The 14,670-nt window shown below is 44.4% G+C and overlaps 1 protein-coding gene across 1 annotated transcript in view; it reads right to left on the bottom strand.

Annotated features, from left to right (window-relative positions):
* LOC311228147 (matrix-remodeling-associated protein 5-like) overlaps nt 1-14,670 on the bottom strand; it is a gene marked incomplete at its 5' end in the record, with an annotated part of 222,182 nt that overhangs the window by 18,770 nt on the left and 188,742 nt on the right. The window contains 3 exons of the mRNA XM_084314062.1: nt 2,014-2,224; nt 3,695-3,841; nt 4,223-5,113. Of these exons, the coding sequence (XP_084170188.1) occupies nt 2,014-2,224; nt 3,695-3,841; nt 4,223-5,113 (1,249 nt within the window). The remainder of the gene's footprint in view (nt 1-2,013; nt 2,225-3,694; nt 3,842-4,222; nt 5,114-14,670) is intronic.

Genomic DNA, 14,670 nt, shown 5'->3' with positions numbered 1-14,670 from the left:
CACAGCACACACACCCACACGCACACACTCACTCAAACAAACAACACACTGCAGCACCCACTCTCCACACTTTAGATCACACAAACACACTTACACTTTATATTTATTGATAAAGGATTTGCACTACAACTCGTACACCTACTGTGAATTGTACCTAAATTGCACCTCGTCCCATTTCTCCATTTCTGCCTTGCACTATATAGTAATTGTATATTAGTACACTGCACAGTATTGTATATTGTATGGTAACTACGTCTATTCTGCATCGAACATTGTACATATGTCTAAACTGAACACTGTGACCTCTTTTTTTACTTCTAATTTTACTATGTTTTTATTTCATACTTATCTTGTCTTGCACAGTCTCTGGAGCGCAACAGTAAGAAGCATTTTGTACAAACGTATTCTGTACTTCTGTATGACAACTATTAAAGAAACTTGAACTTGAAACTTGACTATGGTATTGAATGCTGAGCTGTAGTCAATGAACAGCATTCTCACATAGTTCCCCTGCCTCTTGTCCAGGTGTGATGCTGCTGTGTGCAGCACATGGGCTATGGCATCCTCCGTGGATCTGTTAGGGCGGTATGCAAATTGCAGGGGGTCCAGGTTGATGGGGAGGGAGGAACAGATGTAGCCCTTCACTAGCTTCTCAAAGCACTTCATGGCTATGGAGGTGAGGGCTACAGGGCGGTAGTCGTTGAGGCAAGCGGGCGTAGATTTTTTGGGTACAGGGATGATGGTGGACTTCTTCAGACAGGTGGGGATGACAGCCTGTTCTAAGGACAGGTTAAAGATGTCAGTGAATACCGGGGCCAGTTGGTCGGCACAGACTTTTAGGACGCGGCCGGGGATGCCGTCCGGTTCTGCTGCCTTCCTGATATTCACTTTTTTAAAGGTCTGCCTCACCTCATGCTCTGTTACCCTGAACACTGAGTCTCCATCAGCAGACCCCCCCCCCATTGCCGTGGCTTGTAGGCTGGTGTTGTTATTCACAGCCTCAAACCTTGCATAGAAGGTATTGAGATCATTTGCTAAGGAGATGTCACTGTTCAGTTTCAGGGAGGTGCCTTTGTAATCTGTCATTGTTCTGAGGCCCTGCCACATACCTCTAGAGTCAGCCTGTTCAAACTGAAGTTCAACTTTATCCCTGTAACGCCATTTTGCCTCTATTACTGCTCTCCTGACGTTGTATCTTGCCGTCTTGTGTTCTTCCATGTTGCCTGTCGCCAGCCCGGTGTTGTAGGCTGAGGTGCGCACTTTCAGAGCCTCACGGACGGATTTATCTACCCAAGGCTTTTGATTTGGGTAGATTCTAATTGTGGTAGAGGGGATTGTTTCTTCTACCAGAGTACAGACAAAGTCAAGCACCGTTTCAGTGTATTCGTTAATATTGGCTGTGTTATCACGGAATACACTCCAGTCTGTGCATTCAAGTGCAGCCTGCAGTGTCTCCTCTGACATCACAGTCCAACGCTCCTCCAACAACCCCCTACAATGTACAGTAAATCACCAAGTATGGTCTTGTCAATATTCCAATGTACAGTTTTGTTTGTATAGTTGTACAGTGTCCCCCACCCACCCCTCCTAGCCAACCCCCCCCCCCCCCCACTCCTACCCAATTTGCTTAGATTTTTTGTACACTTGATCCCAGTGCTGAATGAGCTCAGTGGAAATTTCACTTTTGGTCAATGTTAGCATGGTGTTATTCACCATCAAAGATGAAAGAATTAAACTAATAATAATAATTTATATTCTCTTTTGGATTATTTTATATAATAATTTTTTTTAAAGAAACGCAACATTAATTAATACTTAGTTCTGTATTAATCTATTTATGGTGTGATATCAATCTCGTACCAGTACCGGACCACTGGGACTTAAGGGGTTAATCACTGATCATGAGGCAGATGGGTGAGTATAATCTACATGGCCTGAGGGGTCCATCCATCTCCATGTACCAGCAGATCCATTATTGCCATTTTATTTTTGGTTTCTTTTCCACCAGCCCACCTTCAATGGCCCGCCGAACGACACCAGCTGATTGGACGGTTGCTTGGGCTGGATCTTGGCAGGCTTGGCGGGGACCACGGTTACCCTGAGGAGCCGGTAGTCGTCGGCAACCTTGTTGCGTGCGATGCAGAGGTAGTCGCCCCCGTCCTTCTCCGACACCGACTGGACGGAGAAGCTGCCGTTAGGGTGAACCTTCAGACGCCGGTCGAAACTGAAAGACAGACACAGACACACACACACACACACACACACACACACACATACATATGCACGCGCACACACAGACACACAGACACGCACACACACACACACACACACACACACACACACACACACACACACACACACACACACACACACACACACACACACACACACACACACACACACACACACACACACACACACACACACACACACACACACACACACACACACACACACACACACAGAGGATAACTGTTTTATTCAAACTGAAACTAAAGCATAGCGTTTAAGTTTATGCTTCACAGAAGACTGGTAAACAAACAAAAACATTTGCACACACTGATAAACACCCGCACACACACATAAACACTCACACGCACACACATACACGCACGCAGGGGGACAATGTTTCACTGACACTGGAGCCTATAAGCTAAAGTAATTGTAAATTGTTTCATTAAAACACACAAATTCAAAGGAAAAACTGGAATATAGACACAAAATAATAATTGAATCTGTTGATATAAACCACATTAGGTCAACACATTCTTTGGTATAGATATTTACCAACAAGTCATAATTCGCTCACGGCTTGGGCTGAGGTTGAGGTAGAGACATGATCGTAATCATGGTTACTGTGCGCCTGAGTCTCCCGAACACGTAAAGACACCCCCGAGTCGATCAGACCTTCCTACGCTGAGCTATGGTAACCTTCGTGCCCTGATCGACTTATGGTTTGTCTCTACGTGTTCAGGAGACTCAGTCGCATACAAAATGTATCATGGTCACGTCTCTAGTACCCAGACAACCTGACCTATGAGCAAATTTTCTAGAATTTTCTCCACCCAGATGGTACCAAAAGTGTTTGGCCCAAGGACTAACAAACTAGTCAGATTGCTTTTATTGATGGAAGTTAGAATGGGGCTTTCAGAGGTGATGCGTGAAATCATTGCGCCCAGACAGCAGTGGTTCGGCAAAAAAGAAATCAGAGTATATATCTGCTTAGAATATGAAAATGTGTAATAAAATGTTTGTGTGGTAAATACACATGTTTACAGGAACGTTTTGGAGTTCTATTTGGAGTGTATTTGGAGTGACTGTTGGCAACTAGGCTACACTGGCACACCTACTTCCAGTGAATGACACTAAGCTAGGCTAACAGTGCGGCTGTTCCCTAAGCCTAATGCATGCACAGAGAAGAGAAGGGTATGTATCTGCTTGTCTAACTCCAGGGTAGATTGCAAATAAGTACATTTCCCCAAAAGTTGGCGTGTTCTTTTAAGTCAGACACACACACACACACACACACACACACACACACACACACACACACACACACACACACACACACACACACACACACACACACACACACACACACACACACACACACACACACACACACACACACACACACACACACACACACACACACACACACACACACACACACACACACACACACATCTTCTACCTGAAGTTTGTGTCCACCAGCTTTCGGCTGGGCGTGCGCCAGATGATGGTAGGTTGTGGGTTGCCAGATACTGAGCAGTCCAGCAGGAAAGAGCCTCCATAGTGGACGGTAGTGACAGAGGGGGAGGTGGCGCTTATACGGGCCTTACTGAGGGGGGAGGAGACCGGGGAGCGAGGGGAGGAGGGGGAGAAAGGAGAGGAGGGGGAGTAAGGGGAGGAGGGTGAGAGAGGAGAAGAGGGGGAGTGAGGGGAGGAGGGTGAACGAGGGGAGGAGGGGGAGAGAGGGGAGGAGGGAGAGAGAGGAGAGGAGGGGGAGAGACGGGAGGAGGGGGAGAGAGGGGAGGAGGGGGAGAGAGGAGAGGAGGGGGAGAAAGGGGAGGAGGGAGAGAGAGGAGAGGAGGGGGAGCGAGGGGAGGAGGGGGAGTGAGGGGAGGAGGGTGAAAGAGGGGAGGAGGGGGAGAGAGGGGAGGAGGGGGAGAGAGGAGAGGAGGGGGAGAAAGGGGAGGAGGGAGAGAGAGGAGAGGAGGGGGAGCGAGGGGAGGAGGGGGAGTGAGGGGAGGAGGGTGAAAGAGGGGAGGAGGGGGAGAGAGGGGAGGAGGGAGAGAGAGGAGAGGAGGGAGAGTGAGGGGAGAAAGGAGAGCGAGGAGAGGAGGGAGAGTGAGGGGAGAGAGGGAGCGACGATCTCGGCTTATCAAGAGGAGAGTCGAGGGAAGCGCCTCTAGTAACATTTACAGAGCGGGAGGGAGCGGCAGGAGCGGCCAGGAGCGCTCTCTCGTTAAGGAGTGTAGGTGAAGGAGCCCCTCCTCCGCTTAGCTCCACCCTCACCGTCCTCCTGTCCGCTCCGACCGCGTTACTCGCCGTGCACTCGTAGCTCCCGGCGTCCCTGGGGCCGAGTCGTCGGATGTGCAGCGTGCCGTTGGGCAGCACGAACAGGTTCCCGTGGAGGAACTGGGAGGTGCGGACCAGGGTGCCGTCTGGGATCCGCCACCGCAGCGCCGGAGGCGGGGCTCCCCGGGCGGAGCAGTGGGCGTAGACGGGCATCCCCACGGTCAGAACCAAGCGCTCGTCTCTGGGTTGGTGTATCGCCGGGGGCAACGAAGACACGTGCACGCGCACGGTAGTGCTCGCGGCGCCCGCCGGATTGGACGCCACGCAGCGGTAGATGCCCCGGTCGCTAGGCAATGTCGCAGAGATCAGGAGGGTTCCATTCATGTACAGGGTGACCCGGCCGCGGGCAGAGCCCGCGGGGTCGGGCGTCAGTATGGAGCGATTGGGAAGGACCCAGGAAAGTGCAGGAGCTGGAACCCCGTCCGCCTGGCAGTCCAGGCGCACCTCTCCGCCCTGGTGAATTGTAGCTTCTCTGTAATTGGCCAGCTGCATCCGAGGGGGGCGGGACCACACCTCCAGGGTGGTGAGCATCCTGTCGACAGAAAAAAACAAAAACAAAACATTTCATACAGAAACATACCATATTTTAAAAACATCTCTATTAGGGGAGAGCGGGGGACGTTGTCACACAGGTAGGTTGTCACATTCCTTATATTTCATCACCAGAGGGTCCTGTCTCCCATATTTTGGTATTTAAAAGTCCAGAATTGGGGTCAGAGTCCACCTACATTGTCATCTTTGGAGTGAAACAGCTGAACTTGAGGTGAGAGGACTTTTTGTGTTTTTCATGTCCATTTGTAAATATTCCGCTCCTCAGTATTTTTCTTCTAGGCTTTTACACAATTGGTTTATAATGAAACAATTATTGCCCTTAAAAAGTGTGAAGGGATAGCTATAGTTTAGATTGTTGTTAGCTAGCTAACTAGTTGTTAAATGGCTGTTAGCCTTGATACTATCAAGACATTCCAGTTGGGGTTGGTCGTCACATTTTATTTGGGGTTGGTTGTCACATGTGTAGGCTATTATTGTTAGGCCGATTTATTGTTGTTCTTATTTTGTTATATAGGATGGCCTAAAGATGTGTTTCCTGTTTATGTTCATGTTAAGATGCATTAAGTTATGTATTTATCAACTTGTCGATGCAATTAAACTTTCAAATTTAGTTCTGCCTTCTTGTCTTCTTTTTAAGATTTTCCCCATTAAAACACATGGTGACACCCAACCCCATAGTGTGTGACAACCATCCCCATGATGGGGTTGGTTGTCACAATGTGTCAGAGTGTCTTTGATAGGTGATTAACTCTTTGTTACAATACGTTGGAAAATGAGAGGGATACACATTTCAAGCCAACATCTTAAGCTTCAATTTAATGTAGGAATGACTATTGAAAGATGTTTTGATGATGAGCAATTCACTCTAATTCAATTAGAGTAAAAAGTTTGACAACTATCCCCGTTCTCCCCTACACTGTATCTATTACACTGCCTTCTTCTCCTGCTGTTATTATACTGGCAACAGTGGCTCGGGAGGTAGAGCTGTCGTCTGGCAATCCGGAGGTTCCCGGTTTGATTCCCACTCCTCCCGGGCAGCGTGTCGATGTGTCCTTGAGCAAGACACTTAACCCCTAATTGCTCCCGATGAGAAGGTTATCACCTTGCATGGTTGCCTCCGCCGTCGGTGTGTGAATGTGTGAGTGAATGGGTAAAATGTGAGTAACAAATTGTAAAGCGTTTTGGATAAAAGCGCTATATAAAAAAGCAGCCATTTTATTATACTGTTAAAATATCTTTATAACACTGTTAAAAAATCTTTATTATACTGTTAAAATATCTTTATAACACTGTTAAAAAATCTTTATTATACTGTTAAAATATATATTACACTGCCTTCTTCTCCTGCTGTTAAAACATCTTTATTATACTATTAAAACATCTTTATAACACTGTTAAAACATCTTTATTATACTGTTAACATATATATACACTGCCTTCTTCTCCTGCTCTTAAAACATCTTTATTATACTGTTAAAACATCTTTATAACACTGTTAAAACATCTGTATAATACTGTTGAAAAATATGTATTAGACTGCCTTCTTCTCCTGCTGTTAAAACATCTTTATTATACTGTTAAAACATCTTTATAACACTGTTAAAACATCTGTATAATACTGTTGAAATATATTTATTAGACTGCCTTCTTCTCCTGCTGTTAAAACATATTTATAATACTGTTAAAATATATTTATTAGACTGCCTTCTTCTCCTGCTGTTAACAGATCTTTATAACACTGTTAAAACATTGTTATTACACTGTTAACCCCAGTTTTTTATTACACTGTTAAACTATATATTACACTGTCTTCTTCTCCTGCTGTTAAAACATATAAATACACTGTGAAAACATCTTTATAACACTGTTACAACATATTTATAACACTGCCTCCTTCTCCTGCTCGTAAAACATCTTTGTAACACTGTTAAAACATATTTATTACACTGTTAAAACATCTTTATTAGCAACAACATGCAACAACATGCCTTTCTGGCAGTTCTTAGCAGACTAGACTCCTAGTGATATTTCATAGGGAGGAATAGGGCAAGTATCACATGACTGATTGGAGGCGGGGCCACCTGATTGCTGGCTGTGTACCTAGACAAGTTTATGATTATTTTTGACGAGTCAGAGGCCTGGGTCATAACACCGATAAAAGATGATTTAACAGCAAGTGAAGACCTCAGAGTGTGGGGTCCCTTAGCTTCCTTTTCACCTTTTCAACATTCAAGATTCAAGAGATTTATTAGTCACATACATAGACGAGACATGTAGTGAAATGAAGGTGGCCATGCCCGCCTTGATTGTGCAAAAAAATACAAATAATAATAGAATAAAATAGAATAGATAATAATAGACATGATAAAAGGTACTAAGATAAAATACAATACAATGCTAAGCTTATGAATGAAAGGTAATGAGTCCTATATATACACTACTATACAATATACTATACAATATTATACAGTTATGCTATTGTTAGATGTTTCTGTAATCAGCCAATCTCATCTCGTCATCTCCTTTGTGACTCTCCCTGTCCTGCGTTGTGTTTTCTTTCAACCCCTGTTAGTACATCTGTTAGTCATAAAACAACAGTGCAACGTTATCTCTTTCCTTAGATCCTCATGTTTATTTTCATAAACATAGCTCCGTACCCGATGTAACCCATTCTGTATGGTCATTGTTCAGTCTTAATTCTCTTCAATCCAATGGTTCTCTCTCTCTCGTCGTAGCCAACCACCATTTCCTGTTAGCCGAAGCTAATGATGATGTGTCACTATTTCCCTTCCCCCACCGAGCGAGGGTGGGGAGGGATGAAAGTCTCTGATCTACGTCTGCTCGTCTCTGCTTCGTATCTCAGTCTAACTACCTCGGAAGGAACTCACACCTCTTAACATTCTCCCCATAACAACAGGCCCGCCCCCTCTTCTTGTTACTACATGACACACTGTCTTTGACAATGACTCTTTGACCCAAATCACTATAGCAACGGCGATGTTGATATTATCCCCCTAGTTCTTTAATGATGAAACCTGCCTGTGGCTTGATAATGCACTTTCTCCAGATCGAGTGACCTTGATGCTGTGGCTATCAGCTGTTGATGTTAAACAGCACAGCCCGAATCCTCATCTGCTGCTGTTAGTCTGCTGCAACACACTCTCTGACTGCCGGCTACTTTTAAGATATATAGATCCGTCTGAGTAGATGCTGTCACCCACCGATATATATACATTATATACACATTGAAAAACATAGATTCCTTCACTATGTAACTATACTATACTAACTATACTATACAAAAACATACAGTTATGTTTTTTAAAGTGACCTTTGCTTTTTCCTAAAGTGACCTGTAGTGTGTTTGTGTGTGAGAGTGCAGGATGTGTGGTGTGTGTGTGTGTGTGTGTTCATGTGTGTGGAGAGATCAGTGTTCAGTGTTCTGATGGCCTGGGGGAAGAAGCCGAGTCTGAGTCTCTCTGTTCTTGCTGCATGTATGCAGAGGCGCTTGCCTGACCGCAGCAGCTTGAACAGGCTATTGTTGGGGTGCTGGGGGTCCTTTATTATTCTACAGGCTCTGGATTTGCACCTCCTGTTGTATAAATCCTGCAGGGGTGGTAGTGCAATACCCGTAGTACGCTCTGCTGAGTGCACTACTCTCTGTGCATTCAGTTGTGCAAAAACTCTAGATTAGATTAGATTAGATTAGATTGGATTAGATTAGATTGTCATTGAACAACACAAGTTCAACGGAAAGAAGTTTGGCATCCAACCAGGTTAACCCTTTCACTACCACACTACAGAAGGTTAACCTTTCACTACCACACTACAGAAGGTTAACCGTCTGTAGTGTGGTAGTGAAAGGGTTAACTTTCTGTAGTGAGGTAGTGAAAGGGTTAACCCTTTGTCATGTGGCAGTGAAAGGGTTAACCTTCTCTATTGTTGCAGTGAACAGGTTAACCATTTGGTAGTATGAAAGCTCTTCTGTGTGCAGTGAATAATATGAAACTGGATCAGAGTGCTCTTCAAATATCTTCTAAATACCTCAAGTTCTCAAGGGGGCAAGCGGTGTAAATAGTAGTAAAAGAATGCTACAGAATGAAGAAAGATCTTTCAACAGCAGTAAAGATGTTTTCGGTAAAAGTGGACATACCACGGCTGGCTACAATTTCAGATCCTTTCAGATCTCAAAAGTACCATGATTGCTTAGTATAAGGATTTCTTTAGAGTTCTTTATCCTCAGTGTCTAGGTTTCAGACCCAGTATAGAATTTTGTGTAAATCTCATGGCAGAATGGTTAACGTGTTGCACTCAAGTTTCAGTGGGCACATGTCGTTGTGGGTTTAAGTCCCATGCCTAATGATCTGTTGTGTGGACTGGCTGGTCCACAATATGAAACTCTTCAAAAATCGTCCTCACATTAAAAAATTTAATTAAATAAAAAAGACCAGTCTCTCTGTTTAGTGTGTGGACGCTCAATAAGGGTTAGAAAAGTGAACTTGTGGCTAGAAGCAACGTGCCTGCACTAAGGATTTCCTGTCCTTAAAACCTCTTAAGCCCTTGCCATATTTTCAGAAAATGTGCCGAAAAGTACATACCCAAGTAAATGGAAGATTGCTCCACTTCTACAAGTGCAATTTGCATGTTCTTGGTATCTAGGGACATCTATGGACCTCAGAGAATGTATTCCCAGTCTCAGAAATATTGTGTCTGTTAGTATGCTTGAGTAAATTGTAATGAACCAAAGGAGAATATAATTGTTTTTCTTTCATTCATTGACCAGGCGTGATCAATGATCTCATTCAGCACCTTCTTGAGATCAATTGTCCTAAAATTCTAAGCAAACGAATAAAGGGCAGATGATTTACAGGGCATTTTGTAGATACATACAATTTGAGATATGAATATAGAATATCAGGCCTATAAATGACCTTATTATGGCCAAGTCATACACCTATGAATCGGGCCAAGTCTCCTCTTTCCAATGGAAGAGTTAAATCTGAATTTAGTACCACCAGGCGCCCGTTACATGGCAGAAAAGACCATGAATAAAATGAATGTTATTTGCGGTCCGCTCTGGCTTAAGAGGTTAAGCCAGAGGGGTCCGGTACCGGACCCACAATGACATCACGCCATAAATCCATCTCTACAGAATGTATGAATTAATGTTGCATTCTTTAGAGTAAAGACTCTAACCCTGTCAAAACAGCAGTCAAAGTGTATATTTTCAGCACTATGTTTGTTTAATGTAGGACCTACTTCCAGTGATGAAGCTAAGGTCCAGGCGTTCCCTAAGCCTAATGAAAAAGGTATGTATCTTCTTGTCTAACTCCAGGGAAGATGTTAAATAAGCTAATTTCCCAAAATGTTGGAGTGTTCCTCTTAAGTGTTATTAGTGAAATATGAGTTATAGAAATCTAGTCGGAAAAAAGCGAATATTTATGCGAGAAAATTACGCCGCCATTTTGTTTGTGGTCCTATGAGGAGAGGAGACCCAGGACTTTCTATGGGCTTTTGAATTTAAAAAAACTACACTTCCTAGCTCACTTTTTTATTTCTCTTATTTTTGGGGATAATCTCCCACAAATGATCTGAACGTTATTGCCATAAAACATAATGCATTTCGTTTCTCTACCTTCCTGTGAACGTCTAGCAAAAAACGGCATTGCAATCTGATGATAAATGGTGGAGAAATGTACATTATAAAAAGGTAACTGTACTTACAGTAGATTTCATTCACGGTTTGTGAATCGCGCTTGGTGGTACTAAATCCAGATTGAACTCTGCCATTGGAAAGGGGAGATTTGGCCCGATCCATAGATGTGCGACTTGGCCATAATAAGGTAATTTATAGGCCTGATATTCTATATTCTATAATCATATTTCAAATTGCATGCGTCCGGATGGCAGAATTCAGTACTGTCTCTACAAAATCTCCTGTAACAAGCGGGCAGAAAAGTAGCAATTTTTTTACTTGAACTTTTTTTGCAAACCAAAACAACATACTTTATCCTTATAGCACATGCATGAGCCTGGTCTCTTTTGAAAGATGACTTTCTGAAGTTTCTGATTCCAGAAAAATAATTCACTTTTAGTGCTAACGTAATAGGTCTGAACTTGAGTTGTAAAAAAACGTGTTACTCAAGTTTTTCTGTAGTAGTTAGTAGTCAAGAGGTAGTATTTCCCCAGAAGGTGGTATGGCTTACAAATCCAGACGGAGCCATAGCCTGAAGCTGTATGTAGTACATATCCAAATTTCATGAAGATCCATTCAGAAATTAGTGATTAGGAGTGATTTTGGTAAACTGTGTACAAAGAAAAACTCAGTTTTCTCATAGACTTCAATTCATTCACTCTTTTAATGTTAGTGCAAAGATCCTGAGCACTTTTTTATAGTTATTTTATTGAAAGCCTCCTAACTTTTTCTTTTATCTGCTGGTTCAGTGGCCTGTCCATTAAAGATAGGAACAGTGTGCTCCAAAATAATTGGAGTAAAACAGAGAGACCTATGTTCTCTCTGGACGGACCAGGTGGTCAAGAAGGGGACGAGCATCATTAATCAACCCCTCCATGCTCTGTCTCAGCGGTTTTCACTGTTGCCTTCTGGCCGCCGTTATGACGTCCCACCAAGTAGGACCAACCGCTACGCCAAATCTTTTGTCCCCTCGGCTATCAGACTTTTAAACACAGACGGTAGTCATTTTAAGTAGCCTTTTGCACTTGGTTGTCTGTTTTTACTTTTACTTTTACTGCTGGATTGTGTATCACATGGAGTGTTTCTCTTTTTATCTGCCGTGCTGTCGTTGAGATGTTTTGTTGTTTGTCTTTGTTGCTTGTTGGTGAAGCTGCAAACATGAATTGCCCCACGCGGGATCAATAAAGTTGTCTGAATCTGAATCTGAATTCGGCTGTTTTGCTCCTCCTGTTTTCGTGTTTCTTCGTGTTTTTTGTTTATTTTATTTAGATCCCCATGTGGGGTATCATTGGAAAGCCACACTCATTGGTTACAACGATCCACAATCATTTTCGAGATCGGATCTAGATTGACGGAACTACTGCAGCCTGAGTCGGGAGTGGTATTTTGCGCAATACCGTGTACTTTGCACAAGCCTCAAATACCGGCATGTAACTCGAGAACCGCTGAACGGATTTTGTCGGATTTTGACGCTATCGACAGGCAAGAAATAAGCCTTTAATTCTATATATACACTATATTGTATTACAAAATATGCACACCCGAGCCACTAGGGGTCGCCAAAGTGCTGGTTGCAAAAAATCCGAAAAACTTCCCATATGAGGGACGTTGCAGCTTAAGAGCTTCATCTTCCCTTTATTCATTTGCTTAGATTTTTTGTACACGTGATCTCAAGAAGGTGCTGAATGAATTTCTCACGTGTGGTCAATGTTAGTGTAGACACCTGAATATGTCTAACAATAATTCAATCTGTCTAACTATAATTCCTTGTACTCTACTGTGTTCATGATAACGTTGTGTAACTCGCTGACCCGTCTTGATTCTCCATATCCTAATATTGACATTTAGTAGTGGGACATGGCGCTGGACTGTCACCAGGGGGAGCTGGTGCGACGTTGGGCTGGCAAAGGACAGGTGAGGAAGGGACTGGCATGAAGGAGGAGCTAGATACACAGGGCGCTCTCTTCTTCCATTTTCCAGAGAAGCAAGCGGACGTGTGGACGAAGAGCTCATCATCACAAGGACACGCAAAATACGACTCCGGCCACGTTGTGGGAAAGTACCGTCGTATGCGAAAGTTTAGCTTAGTTTAGTGATTAGGGTATGTTTGAACCAAGAAGAAGACGTACGACAGCCGGACCGCACTGTTGATCCGCCACGTGCTGCGTTTAGAACGTATAGTCGGGAGAATAGTTTGGTCACACTGACTAAAGCTTAGCTTCAAGTTAGGTCTGTTAGCCCAGTTAGCTCACGTGTCGCTCCACCGTCTCCCAGCCCCGCAGCAGACACCGCAGCAGACGTCGCTGGACCGCGCCCGCCTCCAGCATTATCCTAGCCGACCGCCAGTCCAGCTATTCGCCTGCCTAACGTCAGCCCAGCCAGCCCCCTTGCTATCACAGGTGACAACCACGGGACCGTTTGACGGCCAACTCGCGTCACAGACATTCGTTGCGGGAGCAGGCCAGCAGGGCCGCCTCAGGGGGTGTGCGAGCAGTGCGGTTGCACAGGGCCTCGCGGGAAGGGGGGCCTCGCACACCACAGACCTAAAATCTAGTTTTGCTTATATGCTTATATATTTCACATTAGACACGTTTGTAGAATGTGTCTGACTTGTTCCTGGCTCTGCGGCTCTGCAGATACACTATTGGAGCTCTGAGGCTCTGCAGCAGATATACTATTGGTTTCAACGAAGGGAGGGGTTACATGTGTACAGTCGGCCGGCGTGCGTCAGCTGCGTCTGACTATTTTGCGCGTGCAGCATTGGAGGTTATGCCAGCCAAGACGAAGAGGACGGTCGTTCGGCAGATGGACTGAAGATGAAAGTTGTTGCATGTTAGAAAGTTCAGTCAGGCTAGCCATGTCGGCTTAGCTAAAGGCAGGCACAGCTAGTTAGCTGTAGCTACGTTATAATATCGAGTGCTAACGTGTGGTTCAGTCGGGATAGCCATGTCGGCTAGTAGCTTAGCTAAAGGCTAACTAGCGTTAGCTAACGCCAGCTATCGAGTGCTAATGTGTGGTTCAGTCGGGCTAGCCATGTCGGCTAGTAGCTTAGCTAAAGGCTAACTAGCGTTAGCTACGTTAGCGAGTGCTAACGTGTGGTTCAGTCGGGCTAGCCATGTCGGCTAGTAGCTTAGCTAAAGGCTAACTAGCATTAGCTGATGCTAGCTATCGAGTGCTAACATGTGGTTCAGTCGGGCTAGCCATGTCGGCTAGTAGCTTAGCTAAAGGCTAACTAGCATTAGCTAACGCTAGCTAACTAGGCATGGCAACAACCAGGACCACCTGAAGCTTTTTAAAAAGGAGGTGATGAACTACAGACAGACGAGGCACGAGAACGTGGTCCTCTTCATGGTGGCCTGCATGGCTCCACCCCACCTGGCCATCATCACCAGGTGAGAGAGGGGAAAACAAACGCACATCACAAATGATGGATTCAGTTCACCTCCAATACCTGTTATTATCCTTGTCACATTTTCACCTCTCTCTCTCTCTCTCTCTCTCGCTCTCTCTCTCTCTCTTTTTCTCTTTCTCTCTCACCCTCTCCCTCTCTCTCTCTCTCTCTCTCTCTCTCTCTCTCTCTCTCTCTCTCTCTCTCTCTCTCTCTCTCTCTCCCTCTCTCTCAATTCAATTCAAATGGGCTTTATTGACATGGGAAACATACGTTTACATTGCCAAAGCCAAACAAAACAATCAAACAGATAAAACAAAAGAAATCAGTACATTACAGAAGGAATTTCTTGTACAGTCTTTATGGTGGTTGTATTCCGTTGGATGTCCTTTTCTTGTCACAGCAGCTCACAAATCTGGCTGCTGTGTTTGCACATTCTTGTATTTCTCCCAGT

The sequence above is a fragment of the Notolepis coatsorum genome (genome assembly GCF_963971535.1).
Source record: "Notolepis coatsorum genome assembly, chromosome: 5".
In the NCBI taxonomy this organism is placed as follows: Eukaryota; Metazoa; Chordata; class Actinopteri; order Aulopiformes; family Paralepididae; genus Notolepis; species Notolepis coatsorum.
The sequence above is the reverse complement of the archived record's forward strand: the minus strand, read 5'-3'. Positions and strand labels throughout refer to the sequence as shown.